General features: G+C 41.7%; 1 protein-coding gene across 3 annotated transcripts in view; it reads left to right on the top strand.

The window, feature by feature from the left end:
* Positions 1-22,480, top strand: part of DCBLD1 (discoidin, CUB and LCCL domain containing 1) — a gene marked incomplete at its 3' end in the record, with an annotated part of 67,161 nt that extends 44,681 nt beyond the window's left edge. Inside the window, exons 6-15 of one of the 3 annotated variants that reach the window (XM_082855410.1) lie at positions 8,705-8,838; positions 13,906-13,946; positions 14,915-15,127; positions 16,583-16,707; positions 16,968-17,115; positions 17,216-17,323; positions 18,226-18,310; positions 18,537-18,586; positions 19,479-19,598; positions 21,935-22,480. In XM_082855410.1, coding sequence (XP_082711536.1) covers positions 8,705-8,838; positions 13,906-13,946; positions 14,915-15,127; positions 16,583-16,707; positions 16,968-17,115; positions 17,216-17,323; positions 18,226-18,310; positions 18,537-18,586; positions 19,479-19,598; positions 21,935-22,452 — 1,542 coding nt within the window. Of the gene's footprint in view, positions 1-8,704; positions 8,839-13,905; positions 13,947-14,914; positions 15,128-16,582; positions 16,708-16,967; positions 17,116-17,215; positions 17,324-18,225; positions 18,311-18,536; positions 18,587-19,478; positions 19,599-21,934 lie in introns of those variants that run through there. The other 2 variants (XM_082855411.1, XM_082855412.1) reach the window with 2 other exon arrangements.
* Positions 22,481-24,963: the final 2,483 nt, after the last annotated feature.

The raw sequence follows: 24,963 nt of genomic DNA, 5'->3' as shown, positions 1-24,963 counted from the left end.
CAAGGGTGTCAGTGGGGCTGCAGTTTCATCTGAGGCTTGACTAGGAAGATATTTGTTTCTAAGCTCACATCGTGTTGGCAGCATTCAGTTACTGATGGGTTGTTGGATTGAGGACCTCAGTTTCTTCCTGGATTTTGGTTGGAGGCTGTCCTCAGCTTCCTACCGTGTGGACCTCCCCAGCATGGCTACTTGCTTTTTTTTTTTCTTTCTCCCTCTGATTATTTTCTCTCCGCCGTCTGTGTACCATCTTTATTTTTTTTAATTTTATTGATGTACAGTTACTATAGAATACTATATGTTACAGGTGTGCAATATAGTGACTCACAGTTTTTTTTAACATCTTTATTGGAGTATAATTGCTTTACAATGGTGTGTTAGTTTCTGCTTTATAACAAAGTGAATCAGTTATACATATACATATGTTCCCATATCTCTTCCCTCTTGAGTCTCCCTTCCTCCCACCCTCCGTATCCCACCCCTCTAGGTGGTCACAAACCACCGAGCTGATCTCCCTGTGCTATGCGGATGCTTCCCACTAGCTATCTATTTTACATTTGGTAGTGTATATATGTCCATGACACTCTCTCACTTTGTCCCAGCTTACCCTTCCCACTCCCCATATCCTCGTGTCCATTCTCTAGTGGGTCTGTGTCTTTATTCCTGTCTTGCCCCTAGGTTCTTCATGACCATTTTTTTTTCTTAGATTCCATATATATGTGTTAGCATACAGTATATGTATGCTAACTTACTTCACTCTGTATGACAGACACCAAGTACCTCCACCTCACTACAAATAACTCAATTTCGTTTCTTTTTATGGCTGAGTAATATTCCATTGTATATATGTGCCGCATCTTCTTTATGGCTTAGGTAGCTTCCATGTCCTGGCTGTTGTAAATAGTGCTGCAGTGAACATTGTGGTACATGACTCTTTTGGAGTTATGGTTTTCTCAGGGTATATGCCCAGTAGTGGGATTACTGGGTGGTATGGTAGTTCTATTTTTAGTTTTTGAAGGAATACTGTTCTCCATAGTGGCTGTATCAATTTACATTCCCACCAACAGTGCAAGAGGGTTCCCTTTTCTCCACACCCTCTCTAGCATTTATTGTTTGTAGATTTTTTGATGATGCCCATTATGACTGGTGTGAGGTGATACCTCATTGTAGTTTTGATTTGCATTTCTCTAATGATTAGTGATGTTGAGCAGCTTTTCATATGCTTCTTGGCCATCTGTATGTCTTCTTTGGAGAAATGTCTGTTTAGGTCTTCTGCCCATTTTTGGATTGGTTTGTTTGTTTTTTTGATATTCAGCTGCATGAGCTGCTTGTAAATTTTGGAGATTAATCCTTTGTCAGTTGCTTCATTTGCAAATATTTTCTCCCATTCTGAGGGTTGTCTTTTCATCTTGTTTATGGTTTCCTTTGTTGTGCAAAAGCTTTTAAGTTTCATTACATCCCATTTGTTGATTTTTGTTTTTATTTCCCTTTCTCTAGGAGGTGGGTCCAAAGGACCTTTCTGTGATTTATGTCATAGAGTGTTCTGCCTATGTTTTCCTCTAAGAGTTTTATAATATCTGGCCTTACAATAGGTCTGTAATCCATTTTGAGTTTATTTTTGTGTATGCTGTTAGGGAGTGTTCTAATTTCATTCTTTTACATGTACCTGTCCAGTTTTCCCAGCACCACTTACTGAAGAGGCTGTCTTTTCCCCTTTGTGTATTCTTGCCTCTTTTATCAAAGATAAGGTGACCATGGGTGCACGGATTTATCTCTGGGCTTTCTATCCTGTTCCACTGATCTATATTTCTGTTTTTTGGGCCAGTACCATACTGTCTTGATTACTGTAGCTTTGTAGTGTGGTCTGAAGTCAGGAAGCCTGATTCCACTTTACTTTCTCAAGATTGCTTTGGCTATTCAGGGTCCTTTGTATTTCCCTACAAATTGTGAAATAGTTTGTTCTAGCTCTGTGAAAAATGCCAGTGGTAGTTTGATAGGGATTGCATTGAATCTGTACATTGGTTTGGGTAGTATAGTCATTTTCACAATGTTGATACTTCCAATCCAAGAACATGGTATATCTCTCCATCTGTTGGTATCATCTTTAATTTCTTTCATCGGTGTCTTATAGTTTTCTGCATACAGGTCTTTTGTCTCCTTAGGTAGGTTTATTCCTAGGTATTTTATTCTTTTTCTTGCATTGGTAAATGGGAGTGTTTCCTTAATTTCTTTTTCAGATTTTTCATCATTAGTGTATAGGAATTCAAGAGATTTCTGTGCATTAATTTTGTATCCTGCTACTTTATCAAATTCATTGATTAGCTCTAGTATTTTTCTGGTAGAGTCTTTAGGATTCTCTATTTATAGTATGTCATCTGCAAAGAGTGACAGCTTTATTTCTTCTTTTCCGATTGGATTCCCTTTATTTCTTTTTCTTCTCTGATTACTGTGGCTAAAACTTCCAAAACTATGTTGAATAATAGTGGTGAGAGTGGTCAACCTTGTCTTGTTCCTGATCTTAGTGGAAATGGTTTCAGTTTTTCACCATTGAGAACAGTGTTGGCTGTGGGTTTGTCATATATGGCCTTTATTATGCTGAGGTAAGTTCCCTCTATGCCTACTTTCTGCATGGTTTTTATCATAAATGGGTGTTGAATTTTGTTGAAAGCTTTTTCTGCATCTATTGAGATGGTTTTTATCCTTCAGTTTGTTAGTATGGTGTATCACATTGACTGATTTGCATATATTGAAGAATCCTTGCAATCCAGGGATAAACCCCACTTAATCATGGTATATGATCCTTTTAATGTGCTGCTGGATTCTGTTTGCTAGTATTTTGTTGAGGATTTTTGCATCTGTGTTCATCAGTGATATTGGCCTGTAGTTTTCTTTCTTTGTGACATCTCTGTCTGGTTTTGTTATCAGGGTGATGGTGGCTTTGTAGAATGAGTTTGGGAGTGTTCCTCCCTCTGCTGTATTTTGGAAGAGTTTGAGGATAGGTGTTAGCTCTTCTCTAAATGTTTGATAGAATTCGTGTGTGAAGCCATCTGGTCCTGGAGTTTTGTTTGTTGGAAGACTTTTAATCACAGTTTCAATTTCATTGCTTGTGATTGGTCTGTTTATATTTTCTGTTTCTTCCTGGATCAGTCTCAGAAGGTTGTGCTTTTCTAAGAATTTGTCTGTTTCTTCCAGGTTGCCCATTTTATTGGCATATAGTTGCTTGTAGTAATCTCTCATGATCCTTTGTATTTCTGCAGTGTCAGTTATTACTACTCCTTTTACATTTATAATTCTATTGATTTGAGTCTTCTCCCTTTTTTTCTTGATGAGTCTGGCTAATGGTTGATCAATTTTGTTTATCTTCTCAAAGAGCCAGCTTTTAGTTTTATTGATCTTTCCTATTGTTTCCTTCATTTCTTTTTCATTTATTTCTGATCTGATCTTTATGATTCTTTCCTTTTGCTATCTTTGGGGATTTTTTGTTCTTCTTTCTCTAATTGCTTTAGGTGTAAGGTTAGGTTATTTATTTGAGATATTCCTTGTTTCCTGAGGTAGGATTTTATTGCTATAAACTTCCCTCTTAGAACTGCTTTTGCTGCATCCCATAGGCTTTGGGTCATCATGTTTTCATTGTCATTTGTTTCTAGGTATTTTTTGATTTCCTCTTTGATGTCTTCAGTGATCCCTTGGTTATTTAGTAGCATATTGTTTAGCCTGCATGTGTTTGTATGTTTTACAGTTTTTTTCCTGAAATTGATATCTAGTCTCATAGCGTTGTGGTTGGAAAAGATACTTGATACGATTTCAATTTTCTTAAATTTACCATGGCTTGATTTGTGACCCAAGATATGATCTGTCCTGGAGAATGTTCCATGAGCACTTGAGAAGAAAGTATATTCTGCTGTTTTTGGATGGAATGTCCTATAAATATCAATTAAGTCCATCTTGTTTAATGTATCATTTAAAGCTTGTGTTTCCTTATTTTTTTCATTTGGTCTGTCCATTGGTGAAAGTGGGGTGTTAAAGTCTCCTACTATGATTGTGTTAATGTCGATTTCCCATTTTATGGCTGTTAGCATTTGCCCTATGTGTTGAGGTGTGCCTATGTTGGGTGCATAAATATTTACAATTGTTATATCTTCTTGGATTGATCCCTTGATCATTATGTAGTGTCCTTCTTTGTCTCTTGTAGTAGTCTTTATTTTAAAGTCTATTATGTCTGATATGAGAATTGCTACTCCAGCTTTCTTTTGATTTCCATTTGCATGGAATATCTTTTTCCATCCCCTCACTTTCAGTCTGTATGTGTCCCTAGGTCTGAAGTGGGTCTTTGTAGACAGCATATATACGGGTCTTGTTTTTGTATCCATTCAGCCAGTCTATGTCTTTTGGTTGGAGCATTTAATCCATTTCCATTTAAGGTAATTATTGATATGTATGTTCCTATTACCATTTTCTTAATTGTTTTGTGTTTGTTATTGTAGGTCTTTTCCTCCTCTTGTGTTTCCTGTCTAGAGAAGTTCCTTTAGCATTTGTTGTAAAACTGGTTTGGTGGTGCTGAATTCTTTTAACTTTTGCTTGTCTGTGAAGGTTTTCATTTCTTCATCAAATCTGAATGAGATCCTTGCTGGGTAATCTTGGTTGTAGGTTTTTCCCTTTCATCACTTTAAATATGTCCAGCCACTCCCTTCTGGCTTGCAGAGTTCCTGCTGAAAGATCAGCTGTTAACCTTATGGGGATTCCCTTGTATGTTATTTGTTGCTTTTCCCTTGCTGCTTTTAATATTTTTTCTTTGAATTTAATTTTTGATAGTTTGATTAATATGTGTCTTGTTGTGTTTCTCCTTGGATTTATCCTGTATGGGACTCTCTGCACTTCCTGGACTTGATTGTCTATTTCCTTTCCCATTTTAGGGAAGTTTTGAACTATAATCTCTTCAAATATTTCTCAGTCCCTTTCTTTTCTCTTCTTCTTCTGGCACCCCTATAATTCAAATATTGGTGTGTTTAATGTTGTCCCAGAGGTCTCTGAGACTGTCCTCAGTTCTTTTCATTCTTTTTTCTTTATTCTGCTCTACAGTAGTTATTTCCACTATTTTATCTTCCAGGTCACTTATCCGTTCTTCTGCCTCAGTTATTCTGCTATTGATTCCTTCTAGAGAATTCTTCTTGTGTTGTTCATCATTGTTTGTTTGCTCTTTAGTTCTTCTAGGTCCTTGTTAAACGTTTCTTGTATTTTCTCCATTCTGTTTCCAAGATTTTGGATCATCTTTACTATCATTATTCTGAATTCTTTTTCAGGTAGACTGCCTATTTCCTCTTCATTTGTTAGGTCTGGTGGTTTTTTACCTTGCTCCTTCATCTGCTGGGTATTTCTCTGTCTTCTCATTTTACTTACCTTACTGTGTTTGGGGTCTCCTTTTCCCAGGCTGCAGGTTCCTAGTTCCTATTGTTTTTGGTGTCTGCCCCCAGTGGGTAAGGTTGGTTCAGTGGGTTGTGTAGGCTTCCTGGTGGAGGGGACTAGTGCGTGTGTTTTGGTGGATGAGGCTGGATCTTGTCTTTCTGGTGGGCAGGTCCACATCTGGTGGTGTGTTTTGGGGTGTCTGTGGACTTATTATGATTTTAGGCAGCCTCTCTGCTAATGGGTGGTGTTGTGTTCCTGTCTTGCTAGTTGTTCGGCCTGGGGTGTCCAGCACTGTTGCTTGCTGGTCCTTGAGTGGAGCTGGGTTTTAGCGTTGAGATGGAGCTCTCTGTGACAGCTTTTGCTGTTTGATATTACAAGGGGCAGGGAGAGTGGTTTGTCCAGGCTAAAATCCAGCTGGAGGAGGTCATGGAGAGGACATACTGGTTGGATGGAGACGTGGACCCAGGCAATTCAGCAGCTCAACTATCAGGTTAGCGGAGGCACCTTCCACCTAAAATGTTTATATTACATTTTAATACTTTGTCAATACTTTTTCGTAGAAGTTGATTTTTCCTAAAGGAAGACTTAAGAAAATACTCCAGTTCTGGATGATTTGATAACTGCTTTGAGAGTTAAGTCTTCTCATGCTGATCTGCTCGGCCATCTTTGTGGCTCAGTGAACTTCAGGGATGCTTAGTTCCATCAACTTTCAAGTTCATGAGTCTTGCATGTGTTCTCCTCAACTGTCCATTGCATTCCTTTCCCTGAAGAATTACATTTAAATTATTTTGTTTGTTTAAGGTAATCACTAATTAACATAGGCTTTCCTATATTTACATTTCGGTGAGGTTTAGACCTCAAAATAGCTAGAAAATAAAATATAAATCTGCTGTTCAAAAGGAAATTTTTAAAAAGCAGGTTCAGTAAGTGTGAATTTTAAAAATTGATACCAGAAAATCCCCAACTTTAGAAAACATCAATTTTATTTAAGTTAGTGGGTGAGCAAGTGATTTCTTTTAAGGAAATAACTCAGGAAAGGGCTGATAATTTTATTATAATAATATGATAGCCAGATCTGGTGGTTATTCTCTTGGGGATGTATCCTATGGCCTGCATTTAATATTATGAAAAAATATTAAATAAATACGTGTAATTTAACATGCAATAATGCAATGAAATAAACTCCATAAAAGGGGCACATACCACTGGGTTCCCTCAATGCTGGGGACTGTGGGAAATGAGAATATCTGTTGGGCAATGAAGCTGATAGGTCGTGTTGCTTGTTGGCCTGTGAATCTGTCCTCGTTACCAAGGAGGCCCCTTGTACATGCCAAGTCCAGTGAGAGCTCTACACACGGGGCAGGGATGCTGGGATGAAGACCATCCCATCCCCAGACTGAATTCCAAGGAAGCCAGGTGATCCTAGGGACAAGGGAGTAGCTGCCCAGCCGACCACTTTGTTTTTCATTTGGGGCTGAGAGAGGGAGGCAGGCCTGCATGGACCCTAGAAGAGGTACACAGGGTGCCCTTTAGAATCACAAGGTGATTCTAGACATCACCCAGTCCAGCCTTTTCATTGTGAAGATGAATTGGGAAGCCGGGTCCAGAGCAGGGAGGTGACTTAAGCGCACCTGGTAGAGTTAGAGGCAGAGTCAGCATGATGCGCTAAATTGCTGAATTTAAATCCAGGACTTTTACAGCTAGCTCCTCTATTTTGTACCCTAAGAGTCTAAAACAGTAATAAGAAACCTTTTTAAGAAAATTCAGAAAAAATGAAAATGGAAGCTGTCTCTTTAAAGAGTACTATCTTTCTCTTCTAATTCTGCTTTTTTTCCCCAAAAATCAAGAAGGGTAGTATCTGCATCAGTTTCAGCATTCTCATATTTCTTCTCTATCATGAAATCCTCCCCCTTTTTTCACTATGATAGCCGTCATTGCAAAACTGACTCCCTTTGCCAAATCTAATCTAGTTTGGGAAGTATGAGCTCTCTACGTTAAAGATCACAAAAGCTCTCAATTTGATTGCAACCACATTAGTTGCAAAATACAGTTGGTCTCACTGGTCCTCCTAATATTGTAACCTAAATCTAAGGAAAACGTTCCACTGCAGTAAGGTAAACAGTGTTGTCATTAACACAAAGAGAAACTCCGAAGTTCAGTTATTGAAACACAATTTCATGAGCTGCTTTTCTCTTTTCGGCACTAGCCATTGCAGAGAAGCAGGGCATTGCTAAAATTTATTTAGGAAAAGATCCTCTCGGCCCCTCAGTCCTGGGCTAAATACCTAATCACCCTCCCCCATGGGTCTGTGCTCGAGGGGGACGTACGGGCCTGGGCACCCCGTGGAACAGTTCCACTTCTTCCTGCAGTCCCACTTTCAACCACAGGATCCCCGGCTAATCAGAGCCTGCCAGGTACCCCCGCTGGGTTTGTCACACCAGCCAGCAGCCTTGGAGGGCTGAGCAGGTGCCAGCTGTTTGACCCTCTCAGAGGAGATTCAGAAATTGAGATGGAGGCCTTGAGCCCTGGGTTGCTCGTCATCACTCTGAGAACTTCATGAAGTTTTCTGTTTTAGTCAGTGTTCTGTGGCTGGCACTACCATTTTGGTTTTGATGCCTTGTTAAATCTGATTTTAAAATGAAGCTATGGTATGGAAGGTTCACCTTTTCAAATGATCCTCAGTATGTATATTTAGTAAAGCGAATGTAAGAAACTAATGTTACCTATTCTTGCTGAACAAGTCACCCCAAAACCTAGTGGCTTAGAATGACAGCCATGTTCTTTGCTGATGAGTTTGTGGGGCGGCAGTGTGGGCTGGTTGGTTCTTAAGCTTCCTTTACCTAGAATTGCGCCTGCAGCTGCAGTCGTGTGGCAGGTCATCTGGGGTGGGAGTCTCAGGTGGCCTCATTGACATGTGTGGCAGTTTGCCGGGCCACGTTACCTGCAGCAGAACAAAGCAAGCGCCAGGGCCCAGTTCAGAGTCGGTGTGGGAGATGACCACACCCCCAGGAGGCGTTATTCACTGGGGAGCCATGAATACTGTGAATTATCTCCCTTCCTTCCTCCCTAGTGGAAGGGTTCCCAGGTTCATCAGCATAAATAGAATGACTCTGATGTCACTCTGAGATAGTTAGCCAATAATTTTTTCCACCCCCTTCTACTTTTTATTTAAATGAATTATAATTTAGCCATGTCAGGGGTCAAGTAGGGATCCTGAGCACAGTTGTAACAAAATGTAAAAGCTCCCGCTATATTTTAGATGTATTGTTGAGCCATTTGTAAGTGAGATGCTGCTGTGTTTCAGACCTCTTTACTATGCAAAGCCGCCATCCATGCAGGAGTAATTGCAGATGAAGTGGGCGGTCAGATTGGCGTGCTTCTGCGCAGAGGCATGAGTCGATACGAAGGGATCCTGGCCAATGGTGTGCTCTCAAGGCAGTAAGTACTTTGCCTTTTGTTCCGAGTGGAAGGTAACCCCGCAGGCACAAGTCATCAGCTCACAGTCTGGAAAGGGCTGCAGGCATGTGATACCAAGGGCATGTCAACTGGGAAAAACATGTGTGACTGCTTAGAGCAGCATTTATGCTGTCAGTGTGGAAGACAAATGCAGCAATAAAAAAGCTCTCCGACAAGTAAGTTAGAATGGCACACATCTGAAGCCCCAGGACAGAGGAGCATTCTACTCTCAGGTGCTCCAGGGGGAGGGGATAAAGCTTATTCCTCTCTAGTTTTTCCTGATTCTGTAAATTACTGATCATTACCAATATCACCAAAGATACTGAAGGAGATAAGGGACTGACATAAACCCAGCAGAACCACTGAACTCCCTAGAGGATCCCTAGAGACAGTCTCTTAAGGATGAATAATAGTTGGGAAGTGAATAAAAGATGGCTTTTTTTTTTTTTTTAACATTGTTAACTTCTCTGTTCCGTGTTATCCTCTGATCTTTTAGCTTCATAAGAAAAAAGTATGTCAATTGCTTTAAACACTTCAACCTCAGCTTTTAATGATTTCAGGTTTCCTCAGCTTCTAGAGTGGAAAACTAGAGCTGTTTGAACTAAAATAGGTCAGCCTTGTGATCCAGCTATCCACCAGTATAAACAGGCAGCTCGGAGTGGTCCAGAGGGACACTCGCTTTGGAATGGCTGGCTGCCTAGTGAGGGAACAGTGCTCCTTGAGCCACTGTACAGTGTCCTTGGGGATTGGTTCCAGGACCCCCGTGGATACCAAAATCCACAGATGCTCAAGTCCCTTATATAAAATTGCATAATCTTTACATATAACTATGCACATCCTCCCATGTACTTTAAGTCATCTCTAGATTATTTATACCTAATACAATTAAATGCTATGTAAATAGTTGTAAATACAATGTAAATGTTGTGTAAATAGGTGCCAGCATGTGGCAAATTCCAATTTTACTTCTTGGAATTTTCTGGAATTTTTTTTTTTCTGAATATTTTCCCTCTGTGGTTGGTAGAATCTGGGGATGCAGAATCTGCAGATACGGCTGACATATGCACATGTATGTGTACACACATATGTACTATTTCCATAAATAAAATTTTAAAATATATATACATGTATTATATATACTTACATATATGCACACACATATGTATATACATTTTTTTATTTTTTATTTTATTTATTTATTTTTGGTTGCATTGCATCTTTGTTGCTGAGTGCCGGCTTTCTCTAGTTGCAGCGAGCGTGGGCTACTCTTCGTTGCGGTGCACGGGCTTCTCACTGCAGTAGCTTCTCTTGTTGCAGAGCACGGGCTCTAGGCGCGTGGGCTTCAGTAGTGTGGCACACGGGCTCAGTAGCTGTGGCGCGCAGGCTCCGGAGTTGTGGCGCACGGGCTTAGTTGCTCCACGGCATGTGGGATCTTCCTGGACCAGGGCTCGAACCTGTGTATTCTTAACCACTGCATACCAGGGAAGCCCTACATTTTTTTCACTTATGTACTTGCCTCAAACTCTTTGGGACATTAAAATTTATATCCTGATTTATATATTTATATCCTGATTTATAGTAAGAATGATTGCTTATGCACAGTAAGCTTTAAATGTCTGCTTGACTTTGACTTTTGAGGATGTTTCTTTTTTTTTTTTTAATTTTATTGGAGTATAGTTGATTTACAATGTTGTGTTAGTTTCAGGTCTACAGCAAAGTGATTCAGTTATACATATAGTCATTCTTTTTTAGATACTTTTCTCATATAGGTTATCACAGAATAGAGTTCCCTGTGTTATACAGTAGGTCCTTGTTGGTTATCTATCTTATGTATAGTAGTGTGTGTATGTTCATCCCAAGCTTCTGAATTATCCCTGCCCCCCAAGTTTCCCCTTTGTAACCATAAGTTTGTTTCAGATATCTGTAAGTTTGTTTCTGTTTTGTAAATAAGTTCATTTGTATCATTTTTAAAAATCAGATCCCACATGAGTGATATTATATATTTGTCTTTTTCTGACTTACTTCACTTAGTATGATAATCTCTAGGTCCATCCATATTGCTACAAATAGCATTATCTCATTCTTTTTTATGGCTGAGTAATATTCCACTGTATATATGTGCCACATCTTTATCCATTCCTCTGTCAATAGGTATTTAGGTTGCTTCCATGTCTTGGCTGTTGTAAATAGTGCTTCAATGAACATTGGGAGGATCTATTTCTTTTCACGTTTTTTATTGTTTGCTCTATGGATAATAAGGTGCTGTTTCAGGAAGGTATCAAGCTGTGGCCTAGATTTGTTAGGTGCTGCTATCTCCAAATAGGAACGAAGAACTGGCCTTTGGCTTTAAATCTGTTTTTGGACTCTCTTGCTTATGTTTGAATACATTTGAATGCTTCTTTTGTAGAAAAATAGGATAGCAAAAAGTTTAACTTGTACTACTTGGATTTTATTTTACTTTTGAAGAAAAGTTATTTAAACTATTAAGTAAAAGTAGACATAATGTTTTCGATTCTGCTACATCAACTGGTCACTTTATATAACTTGATATTAAACTTTGATGCAAAAGTAAGAGTCCAGAAATCTAAGCCATTAATGAATTAGGAAAAGTTTTGCTCCACATTCCATATAGTTATTTGAACTAACTGTCCGATTTTTGTTTTGGTGGAAGTAGACAGAAAGTCTAGAATTATATCAAGGCCCCTTCTCCCTTCTGGCTCTGTGGTTTGGCACCATCTTTTTGTACTGAACAGAAAAGAGTAAGCTGTGTGCTCATACAGTCTCTTCCACTCGTTTCCATTCCCAGATCTTCAGGGAGCAGTTGTTTTGATCTGTGCTGTTTCGCTGTTGGGGAAGCACTGTACATGCGGTCGTTGAACTTCTGTTCCCACACATGATTGTTTGGCGTTCAGGAAGAAACACAGAAGGAAGCATTGCAGCTGAGGAAGAAGTGGTCCCTAAAGTAAATATCTAGGGTTCTTCTGGGATTCATCCCGGGTCAGGTCACTTCCTTGATCTGAGATGACCAGAATGGAATCAGGAAGAGCGACTGACCTCACACAGAGGATGATGGCTCAGACCATCTGCAGGGAAGGCTTTTCTTTGTTTACCTCAGGCTCTTCCTGATTGCTTCTACAGCCCTCTGGGAAGGAAGGCTGGCAGTTCCTGGAATCTGATCGAATTCATTCACCCTAATGTGTGAATGCCTTAGAACCCCATTTTCCCTAGGGGGTTTTCAAAGAGGAAGCTTATTTATCTATAGAATTCTCTAGTGGTTGTATTTAATTAGCTTAATTGGGTGAAATGGAAAAACATACATATTCCAGCTGATAATAGAGGAAAGCCAGGCAGAGAGATCTTAGCAGCAGAACCTTACCCAGCATTTTCTTCTCAGGATGAACTCCAAAGCTAACCTTCTTTCCTTAACTTCTCTTTTTCAACAACAACAAAGTAAATATTTTAATGTTTCATGGCAGTGGGAGTGCATTTAGGTGATCAGGGTTGCAGCAGTATTATTTGGGCTTATCTGGGCCAAACTTCAGGTGTAATACTTCGTACAGGAACATTAGAGAAAATGCAAAAATCAGTCAAAGAGAGGCTCTGAAATCTTAACAAATTTAAATACAAATTGCAACAGTGTGCACCTTTCTTTAAAGGTTAGGAAAGCTGGGTCCTCACCCCTGCTTGGCCACTAACTGTGAACTGAAGAAGGTCCCATGACCCAAGTGGGTCTGCATTTTCTCCTGTACGAAATGATTGGTGCCTGCATTATATTCAGCACAGATTATAATAGAATCTTTATGTGGAAAACCAGGGCTTACAGAGTCTCTGCCTGAGAGTGGACAAAGAATATGAAAGAAAAACCTGTTACTTAAGAACAAAATGTTGCTGTGAAGGTGCTTCTGTCCAGACTAGTTTTGGGTTCTCTGTGGATTTCACATTTCAGTACCCTCTCTGTCCATTATTGCCACAATAATTCAGAGTTAAACATTTAAAATAGGAGTACTCTCAGATTGTAAAATAACTGAACATGACAGCGACACCTACCTTTTTTTGTTTACCTGTAATATCTAATGTAGTAAGTACGATGCCTATAAGATTAATCTTGAGAATTCCAAGTTTTCTATTCATTCTACATATTGTTACAGCATTGAGTTGGTGAGGGATTTACAAAAAGATACATGTGATCTCAGGCCTTAGGAACCTCTTTTCCACAGAAGGAGACAACTGCCGAGCAGGGCTGATTTGATAAGTTCACCAGGAGAGTAATACAAGGTACAGAACTGGGGGGTCCAGAGGCCCAGGGATCAATGCCAGATGTGCAGGCTTGTCTTGCAGCAGTTCAGGACCCATCAGTGAGGTGCTCTGAGTTTTCTCCAGCTGCACCTTGTCATCCAGAAGCAGGAGCTGGTTCATGGTTTCGTGTCCTTGCTGCAGTAGGTAGGAGTGTGACTGGAGAGAGAGAGACCCGGGCGGAGGCTCTCTGCGGAGCGACGCTGCTGGGGCAGGACCCCTCAGGGAAGGAGTGGAGAAGTCTGTAGGAAAGGCAGCTAGACTGACATGCTCGTTCTTTTAAAAGTGATCAGTCATCTTCATGTCTCAGTGGTCCTTGATTGTTGAAGCGAGTGGGGCGCTGTAGGGGTGCCTTCTGAAGCAAAGGAGGTGTTCAGGGCAGTCATCCTTTCTGTCTCCATCACTACGTAGTCATTAATTGGGATTTAAGTGTGTCCTGGAGACTGTATATGTGCCTGTTCCTTCCCAATACAATGTGGCGTGATGGAAACAGCACAGGATTGTGATTCAAAAGCAGTATCTCAAGAGTCCTGGCTGCCTGTCACCTCTATGAATTTAGGAAAGTTGCTTACCTTCGAAGGGCCTGAGTTTCTTGGTCTATGAAATACCAATGACAGAGGTGATAACAGTAGCCTTGCCGGGTGCTCTGAGGACCTCATGGGGTGTGGGAAGGCTCTGAGCCCCATCCTATAGCGCTGTACCAGTCATTAAGATCCAGTTAAGCAACTAACCTCATCTTTGTGTTTATTATTTCAGTGGTTCCCTGTCAGACAAGCGATTTCTGTTTACCTCCAATGGTAAGGATCATGCTTTCCTTAAGAATTTGATATTTTAAAATCTTCAGGGGTAGTTTATTCTTCCATACCCCTCAGATGATATAGTTTAAAAGATTAATTTTTTCTTTTCCCCTCAGGTCATGTAGCACCAAGTATGCTGTGACTTAAAAAATACATCAGACAATAAACCCAGTTAACATTAGGAAAAAGTATTTTTCTTTATAATCTAAAACTTCTGCCAGAAAAAATGAAAATTTGAAATGACAGTTAAGATAAATTCCTTTATGTTAGATTTTAACAGAAAAACCTTTTGAGCAGTGCAATCTGATTTGTGTGTATCTGGAATGAAGTTATTGAAAATGAATAGCATAAAGGCTTTTTAGCCCCTCTGTCATGGAATACGTTCTGGGGAAATGTTCTCCCTCACATAAAATAACATATTTCAAGGAGAACAATACAAACATGTCTTCTCTGCCCAGGAGGAGGACTGGCCTTTATTTGCAACCTCCACATTGTCTTGGACATGGTATAGTTAAGCTCTCAGGGGTGATGCTGGGTACAATTAACTGATCTTCAGAGCACCTGACGTACCTGCTCTTCAAGGGTAGAGAGCGTGGAGTCCTCCCTCTGATCAAGTGAGAAGAACCTCAGCATTTTCAGCTTTTAGGACACCTTGTACTTCGTTGAAATCATGGTGAATTTAGATTAGAAAGGAAAATCTACAGTGGGGACAAAGAGATGTCACTTATAGGGGATATAAGGTCCATTAAGAAGAAAAGCAGCAATAGTATCAAGATACCACAGCACCAGCGAGTCAAATGCAAGTCTGAATCATTAAAAAACTAGTAATTAAACAGTTGATTCAATATCAGAATGGAAGTAAATCAACCGAATAATTCTAGGTGAAACAGGGTGCTTTTTTTTTTTTTTTTTTTTTGGTTTTCATTTTGTGTCTGTATCTGAAATATTTCCCTGCCCTTTTTGTCTAGGTTGCAGCAGATCCTTGAGTTTGGAACCTGACCGGCAAATCAGAGCTTCTTCTTCTTGGGAGTGGATCAATGAGACTGGAGATCAGGTCCGTTGGTCTCCTGGCCAAGCCCGACTTCAGGACCAAGGCCCGTCATGGGCTTCGGGGGACAGGAGCAAGAACCACAAACGAGAGTGGCTGAGGATAGATTTGGGAGAGAAAAAGAAAATAACAGGTACTGAAACGAGTGCAGTTTCACAAAACAAGATGACTTGAAGTTGAAATTATGTTTTGAATTTGCACAGGTGCCCCCACCTCAGAGTACTCCATGTCTTTTTTTTTTTTTTAATCTTTATTGGAGTATAACTGCTTTACAGTGTTGTGTTAGTTTCTGCTTTATAACAAAGTGAATCAGTTATACATATACATATGTCCCCATATCCCCTCCCTCTTGCGTCTCCCTCCCACCCTCCCTATCCCACCCCTCTAGGTGGTCACAAACCACCGAGCTGATCTCCCTGTGCTATGTGGCTGCTTCCCACTAGCTATCTATTTTACATTTGGTGGTGTATATATGTCCATGCTACTCTCTCACTTCATCCCAGCTTCCCCTTCCCACCCTGTGTCAAGTCCGTTCTCTACATCTGCGTCTTTATTCCTGCCCTGCCACTAAGTTCATCAGTACCGTTTTCTTAGATTCCATACATATGTGTTAGCATACAGTATTTGTTTTTCTCCTTCTGACTTACTTCACTCTGTATGACAGACTCTAGGTCCATCCACCTCACTACAAATAAGTCAGTTTTGTTCCTTTTTATCGCGAAGTAATATTCCATTGTATATATGTACCACATCTTCTTTATCTATTCATCTGTTGATGGACATTTAGGTTGCTTCCATATCCTGGCTATTGTAAATAGTACTGCACTGAACATTGGGGTGCATATATCTTTTCGAATTATGGTTTTTCTCAGGGTATATGCCCAGTAGTGGGATTGCTGGGTACTATGCTAGTTCTATTTTTAGTTTTTTAAGGAACCTCCATACTGTTCTCCATAGTGGCTGTATGAATTTACATTCCCACCAACAGGGCAGGAGGGTTCCCTTTTCTCCACACCCTCTCCAGCATTTATTGTTTGTCGATTTTTTGATGATGGCCATTCTGACTGGTGTGAGGTGATACCTCATTGTAGTTTTGATTTGCATTTCTCTAATGATTAGTGATGTTGAGCATCTTTTCATGTGTTTGTTGGCCATCTGTGTGTCTTCTTTGGAGAGATGTCTATTTAGGTCTTCTGCCCATTTTTTGATTGGGTTGTTTGTTTTTTTGATATTGAGCTGCATGAGCTGCTTGTATATTTTGGAGATTAATCCTTTGTCAGTTGCTATGTCTTTTTCAAAAGTAACAAACCTTCGCATTGTCTCTGTGGGAAGAACCTGTATGCAGGGGGTAAGGATGGATGTGTGGGTGAGAGAGCTGATATCTCCATGCTGAAACCTTTTTATGGCATATTGTCAGTGTGAAAACACTCATCTGTCATCACGTCTAAATGCAGATAAGAAAAGCAGGCCCGTAAAATGATTTGCAATTTCAAATGAGAGGGGAAAAAAAGAAAAGAAACCTGAAGTTATAATACATGTTGTATAACATATTTTTTAAACTAACCCATAAATAATATTTTCTTATAAGGAATTAGGACCACTGGATCTACACAGTCAAATTTCAACTTTTATGTAAAGAGTTTTGTAATGAACTTCAGAAACAACAACTCCAAGTGGGAGACCTATAAAGGAATTGTGAATAATGAAGAAAAGGTAAGAGACACTCTGGAGGAGGGAACTGAGTAGGAGAGTGGGCCTCCAGATATTTTCATCAGTCCATCAAAAACAGATGCACAGCACCAGATTACACAGCCTTTGAGTGCAAAGCCTTGGATCTTCAATATCAAGCATGTCTACAAAAAAAGCAACAGACATAGAATCCTCACTTTGATTTCATATAACCAGGTGTGAGTAGATTGATAAAGACCTAGAAACGAATAGAATCTTCAGGTAAAGGTTACCTGTTCCTACAGGTGTTTCAGGGCAACTCTAATTTTCGGGACCCTGTGCGGAACAATTTCATCCCTCCCATCGTGGCCAGATATGTGCGCGTTATCCCCCAGACGTGGCACCAGAGGATAGCCTTGAAAGTGGAGCTCCTTGGCTGCCAGATTGCACCAAGTAGGACTCAGGGTGAGTCAGTGAGTTACTGGATTCTGGTCACCTCCTTTCACAAATTGTTGTTATTAATGTGGTTTCTCTAACATCTCTTCTTGCTCAGGTAATGACTCATTGGTGTGGAGCAAAACAAGTCTAAATACTGTTGGTTCAACTAACAGAGAAGATGAGACAATCTTAAAACCCGTCCCCCCTGAAGAAATGCCCAAAGGTAGGGCAGTTATCGTTTTGCGGTTTCTTAAGGAATATAACTTGTACTCCAGCCAATAATACAGTAGCTTCAACAACATTCTTTTTTTCTGTGTCATATAAGTGTCTGGGGGCAGATGGTCCAGAGATATCTGCACATGTGTAAAATAATATATGTCCACACTTTTCATTACACTATTGTAAGTAGAAAAGGACTGGGAACAAACACATGTGCCCTTCAAACACTATGTAAATCCTTTATAGAAAAATAAAACAATAGCACATCCATACCATGGAATACTCTACAGCCATAAAAAAGGAATGTGTTAGTAATATAGAAAGTTCTCTGAGACACACTGACAACTTAAAAAAATAAGCATGGTACAGAACAGTTTACATAGCACTCGACCATGTGTGTAAAAGGGGGGGTGATACAGCATCTATATATATATATATTCATCCCAGTATACCTGGAAAAATGTCAAGAAACATAATTTCACATAGAGGAAGAACAGAGGTGGAAGGGAGACATTCCATTCCATACCTTTCTATACTTTTTTTTTCCTTTGCGGTACGCGGGCCTCTCACTGTTGTGGCCTCTCCCGTTGCAGAGCACAGGTTCCAGACGTGCAGGCTCAGCAGCCATGGCTCACGGGCCCAGCCGCTCCGCGGCATGTGGGATCTTCCCGGGCTGGGGCACAAACCCGTGTCCCCTGCATCGGCAGGCGGACTCTCAACCACTGTGCCACCAGGGAAGCCCTGAATCCTCTTTTTGCTTTCCAGTATCAGTAAATGCCTAGCATGTATTCTTGTCCCCCACATGTTAAACCACTGAGGACCTTTCAAATCAGTATTCAGTTTTAGATCATGAAATTTGGTTGCTGTTCATTTCTGCTGTAATATGATGTCTTTTCCCCTTCTTAGGGTTAAACGTCATAACTATTGTTACTCCACTGGTGCTCCTCGTCCTGCTGGTTGCTGGAGTGGGAATCTTTGTAGTCCTTAGAAAGTATGTGACTTCACATTTAAAAATTTTTTTTCTCTAATTATGTAAACAGTCACAAAAGTTTACTCTTCGTATGTTCATGTGTAGAAAGCAGCATTACTTCTCCCAAGATAAATGTGAACTTCTATTTTAAAAACAAGTTGGATAGAGGTAGAAAATATCATGTATTATTTTATGAACAGTACTTATCATTTAGAAATCTTTTCAGTGGGATTTTTTGTCTTGATAGGAGGAAGAAGAAAGGAAATCCTTATGGATCGGCTAAGGCTCAGAAAACAGGTTGGTTGAAAAAACTATCTACAGTTTTATTCTGTCCTTGAGGAAGGGACAGAATCTGCTGATTAAAAGCATGATTAGGCGCTTTTAATCAGCAGATCCTGATTAAAACCCACACTTATATGGTTTAAGAAATAAGATCTAATAGCTTTAAGTTAACAAATCTACCAGGAAGGAATATATTGTATCCTGTCTCTTAATTCAGAATCTTCATAGCCAGTTTATTTTTACTTTTGTTCAACATCATCCCATCATTTATCAAAATTAATTATTTTTTTTTGGCAACTGGAATTTACATCACCACGCTGCCTGTCACCAAGGAGAAGTTATAAAATCCCCATCTGTGAACTGGACATTGCCCGGCACTCCTAGCATCTTCAGGCCTCCACTGTATTTATCATTCTAGGGAAGGACTAGGCAGGGCGGGTTTCAGAAAATCCTTAGGACACAGGATGCCCAAGCAATGAGTCAGCTGCAGTCGAGAGAGAGGGCAGCAGGGCAGGACCCCTGAGAATCTCAAGGACCACCTGGGACTCCACCTCCCTAGGCTCTAAACAGCCAGCTGCATTGACCCCTCACGGTCACAAACACCATGTCAGTGCAGATTAGGGAAAACCATGCCCAGGTGGTCTGACCTAGGGATAATCTGGGACCTGATGGGTACATAAATACATTTCACCCACAGAGTAGAAAGCACGGTTGGGATGGTGTGTGCTGTTGCTGTTGTGACCTCATCATGCCGTGTCCACCACACACCTGGAGAGCTGTGGTTGTGCATCTGTCACAGTCAGCTGGCAAAAGGCAGCCTGACCTCTGACTTAACCTGGAACCTATGGTGGAGTAAATGTGTTACACTTCTGAGAGATTAGTTTGTTTCATGTTATCTTTATTCCAGACTGTTGGAAGCAGATCAAATATCCCTTTGCCAGGCATCAGTCAGCTGAGTTTACCATCAGCTATGATAATGAAAAGGAGATGACACAAAAGTTGGATCTTGTCACAAGTGATATGGCAGGTAGGTACCAAGTCTCCGTGACCATGCTGTTAGCCAGGAGGTGCTGCTTATGGGAGAGGGGAGACCAGGAAGAGAAATAAGACCAAAATCTTTTGTTTAGATGGGGTCTAGTAAATCAGTAACGTGTGACGTTTTCTCTCTGTGCTCTGCACAGAGTTACAAAGTGACACTGAAATATTTCCCCAAAGCCCCATTCGGCCAAGGCTCTTACACCTGCAGGGCCTCTAATGACACCCAGAGCGATGGTCCTGAAGTACCAGTGAAACCTGGAAGCCCTTAACTAATCTGTTTTTGTTACTAAGGTTTTGATTAAGGCACTAGGAAAAAGGGACTAGAAAGATGAATTGAGCATAGCTCCTGCCCTTGACGAATTGGAGGGAGGAGATGAAGGAATCTGTTAGAATGGCCTCAAGGTCCCTGACAAGCCATTGTTGAGAGTCAAGCTTCTCAAACGATTTGTGAGGAAGGATCCAGTTTTTGCCTTTTATTTCTTTAATCCATCAAGGACTAAAATTTTTGTAAAATACAGTATAAATTAGTAAATGAAATGTTTAAAAAGACATAAAATACAAAGCTCTAATTTTCTAATTAGATTCAAGGGGCATAAAATCACTCTCAAATTGCTGCAAGATCTGAACACTTTCTATCCATTTGTGCACTTGTCTCTTTACAGATCTGTCACAAACAGTTCTCAGACAGGTAGGCATCCACAGACCACTGTGAGTAGCACTGCTCTAGCTTTTTGCTACTCAGAGTGTGTTCTGAGGACCGGCAGCAGCATCTGGGAGCTTGCTAGAAATGTGGGCTTTCAGGCCGTGCCCCAGGGCTACTGTTATATATGAAAGTCAGAAAGGTACCAATGGAAAGGCTGCTTGACCTGCTTCAGGGGCAAAGGGAGTAATTCTCCAATCAGAATCTGTCTTCTTGTTCCTTTCCTCGGACAGTTCAAGCTCTGCCTTGGGGATGAGGCGAGGAGAGTGGAGAGCCCCTCTCCTTTCATTCTCCTTCAGCTTCTGGTCCAGTCTCTTCTCCTTCCTCGCTGCGTGGTCCTTCTGGGCACCTGAAACATGCAAGGCCCCACTCTTGCCTCCACTCATCTGCAGTCTCACCCACTACACTCCAGAGCTCCCGGCAGAGCCATTCCTTTCCTTTTAATCTGCTCTGCAGCTCACATCCAGACTTCCCTCCCGGTCCCCAGTAAGTCAGTAATTCTTGCCTGCTGGACATCATCTCCTGCAAGTGTCACCAGGTCCTCAGGGGATCCGAAATTGAACCCATCGTTCCTAACCCTTAACCTATGTGCTCTGTGCATTCCTTTTCTAAGTGGCTTCTGAATGGGCATCCCAGTTTTCAGGGCTTAATATCTGGGAGGTGTCCTCTTTGGTCATACCCTCCCTACATCATTGGTGACAAATTCCTCTGATACCTGTCCCCAAAGTGTGGCCTTTCCAGAGCTGCTGCCAGTCCCCTAATTTATGACTTATATGTCTCATTTCTCTGCTTTTTACTTTTTGTTTTTTTTTATCTTTCCCTCTTCAGTCTCCCTCCACGGTTACCTCTTCTGCCAGTCTCTAAATTTAGAATCTTTGTAGGTTTCTACAGCGTTAAGCCAAACTTCCTAGCAAGGCACTCAGTGCCCTCCGTGATCTAGCACATGGATAACAGCTCGCACTTGGGACATGTGTTCAAATTCTTGCCCCACTGGCTGCTACCTGTGTAATCTTAGAAAAATTAATCTCTCTCTGCTTCAGTTTTCCATTTGTAAAAGGGAATAATGGTCCCTACTTTTTTTCCAGAGGATTTAACTAATTGATATCTTAATGTCATAGAATAGTGCCTGGCACCAAGTAAGGACTCAATAAAGCTTTGAGCTTTATCCTTATCATTAGCCCAAAACCTATTACTTTGGTCTTCATAGCCTATTAAATTCCTCCATGTCCCTCATGCTCTGGCCACATCACACTCTATGTTCATGTTTGTTTAACAGGTTGTTCAGTCACTTTTCCCTTTCCTGACAGTGTTACCTCCACCTCCAAAACGTGGCCTTTCAGGAGTCAGCCTAAGAGCTCCCCGTGAAGTTGTTCCCTCCTACCCCTAGGTGTGGTTAGAGGTTAGCTCCGCCTCGCTAGGCTCCTCGGAGCCTTGAGGCTTCCTAAAGCACCTGTGTAGTTATGTAAACCCCTAAGTGTGGCGTCTGTGCCTTTTGCATCTTAATGTTTCTCTTCCTGCCCGGTACACGTCAGGCCCTCAGCAGATCACCCCCTCTAGATCGCTGGTTTGTGGGTGTATGGCGTGGGGGGGGGGGTGTGCACAAACGTCTGCCCTTTGGGTTTCAGATTACCAGCAGCCTCTCATGATTGGCACCGGAACGGTCACCAGGAAGGGCTCTACCTTCCGGCCGATGGACACCGAGGCCGATGAGGCGGGGCCGGACGCCGAGGCTAGTGGCCACTACGACTGCCCCCTCCCGGCCGGCCGCCACGAGTACGCCCTGCCCTTGACCAACCCCGAGCCCGAGTACGCCACGCCCATCGTGGAGCGGCACCTGGCCCGGGCTCACACCTTCTCCGCGCGGAGCGGCTACCGCGTGCCGGGGCCCGGGCCGGCGCACAAGCACTCCCTCTCTTCCGGCGCCTTCTCCCCGGCCGCCGGCTACCAGCTGCCGCCGAGCCCCGCGCCCGCAGACCCGGGCTACGACAAGCCCAAGGGCGGCGGCGGCGGCGGCTCAGCCGCGGGGCGCGCCGATCCCGCCTATCAAAAGCCGCAGGTCAACCCCGCGACCAACGCTGCCTACTTGGCCCCCAGAGACTGCCTCAGACCCCTCAACCAGACGGCCATGACCGCTCTGCTGTGAACACACTGTGAATGAAAGCTGCTGTGGTACTGAGCGCCGGGCTGTGCGCGCGAGAGACAGAGTGAGTGTGTCCGCGCGCGTGTATGGTTTAACAGGATCCTGCGGTGGAGTCGTAGAGGCACCCCCCCCCCCCACTGTTTACAGAATTGTGCAGCTGGTTTTGTCCTGACCCTTAGGGCGAGCGTCTGTTGGGTTTTGTGGGGCTAGAAAAATGAAAGTTTTCAGATGGCATTTTTCATTTCTCTAACTGTGATACCGAGCTGCTTCGGTGTAAAATGTGCAATCTGTACAGAATTGTATTTAACAAGAATTAAAGTAACTTAAGTTTGCTTGCGCAGATTTTGGTTCTACATGGAGGTTATGTAGGAGAATGCAGCTGTTGCAAAAACGTATATAATAGTGTGTTCACTTTTTAAAGATATTTTATCTGATAGTGTGTTAGCAGCAGGTCTGTTTAAACTTAATCTTGTTGTTATTATGGCTCATTTCCTTTCCTTTGATATCGAGAACTAAAAGCATTGTTAACATTCTTCTCCTGGAAGGAATGAAATTACTTGAAGCAAGAAAAGCACACCAGGGTGGTTGTTTGTTTGCAATTATGACTGTAGACTAAAAAGAACAAACAAACAAAATACACCACCTCAGCAGCTGCCAGTTCCTTAGACTCCATTTCAGGTGGGGATGCTCAGCGCCTGTGAAGGTGTGCAAGGTGCAGGAGGTCTCTGGGGCCTGCAGAGGCCTCGCTGCCCGCAGCCTGTGCGAGCAGGCTCCTGAGCAGATGGCCTTCACACTGCTCGCTCACCTCAGGCCTGGCAGATACTTGCTTTCACATGCAAGTCTGCCTTTTCAAACTGTCTGCAAAGCCAAATGCTGAGACTTAATGGCAACCAAAACTGCTCTCTCAACAAACTGAATGAAGGTGGCACAGCAATTACGCTGTAAATTACTGTGTCAGATGCTTTTGTACCTCAGATTAAAAATATTGCTGAGGTCAGACACGCACACTTTTCATGACTTTCTTCAGAAATAGCACATCGTACTCTGAAACACAGAAAAGTTACTTGACGTGTTCTTACAAAAGTGACTGAGGCCAAATCTACATAGAGCTTTTCTACTGAGATGGTTGGAAACTGAACTAATTTTGTAAGAAAAAATTTCCCCTCGAGTATGTGTCTGTAATTCCAGATTAGCCCAGACTTCAGCTGTACCTCATGTTCAGTGGTTTTTACCTGAGTTTGCTTCGTGAGTTCATGGTGGGGGGATTTAACCTCTTTTGCCAAAGAGGAAAGTGTATGTTTGTTTGTTTTAATAGAAAATGTGGACCAAAAAGATCCTTTCCCTAAAAATGTATTATAATCCTATTTGCATGACTGACTTTCTGTGAAACATAGATTTTAGAATACTGAGGTGCTGGAAGGTCACAGCAGACTATCTGTGGTTATTGTGGAGGTTAAACCATTTACCTTGTGAGTTTACATGGTTTTCTACGACTACTAATTGCAATAAACTATGCCAAACCAACGTACATACCCCAGTCTCTCACTGGTGTCCTGCTTGCTGGGCTACTGAAGGCACCTGAGGCTCAGCCTCCATAAAAGTGCAAGTGGTGCAGTGGAAGGAGCATATCTGACTTCCTCTGGTTGGTCCTAAGTTGGAACTGGGGACAAAAATTATGGAAGGTGTCAGTTATTAATAAAATCTTAGCGATTTAGGGTCGATTGTTTCATGCTTCCTGGATTGTTACAAAAAGTAACAATCCAGTCTACAACTTGTAGACTTCCTACAAGTCTGACTTACAGCAGGCCGCCGGGTTCTGGGCTGGTGACGATGGATGATGAGTTGGTTTCCCGTGCTTACTGCTGTGCACTGCCAGCCACAGTTCCGTTTTTCCTTATGGTATGGCCATGATCCATTTGTATATTCAGTTGGTCACTACATAACCCTAAGCCTCAGTTTCCTCATGTGTAACAAGGATGTGAATGTGCCTTCCTCCAAGGCTTACAGATAAGAATTAATTGTGACAACATTTGGGCTGTATATATTTTTAACATTAAAATATTAGTCCATAAAAACAGACTTCTTTATAGTGGGGCTGTGTCCATCTATCACATTTCTTCCCTGTATACATGATCTAATCATGACAGAAAGTGGGAGAACAGGACTTTGTTTTGGAACACCGCTTCCTCAGAATGGCCTACTGTGTAGCCTAGCATGGGCAGTGGAAAAGTCTGTCTGATACACGCAACACAGCCAAGCTAAACTAGAGGATAAGAGCAGGAAAATACTGTTTTTCTTTTCCACTGTTCTGCAACGTTAGCACATAAGATAAGGCAATTGTCTGTTTTTCTGTTATCAAATCCTATTGGGAGGCAAAGATTGCATTCTGTCACTTTTTACAATTGTGGTGGAAACACATCTGCTCTGACAGACAAGACTATGCAGTCCACAGAGGCTGCTGAAACTGTGCTCTGGGTTCTACTACTATGATTTACACTTGCACCAATATTTATA

Source organism: Leucopleurus acutus (genome assembly GCF_964270905.1).
Source record: "Leucopleurus acutus genome assembly, chromosome: 15".
NCBI lineage: Eukaryota > Metazoa > Chordata > Mammalia > Artiodactyla > Delphinidae > Leucopleurus > Leucopleurus acutus.
This window is presented reverse-complemented; position numbering and strand designations above follow the sequence as displayed.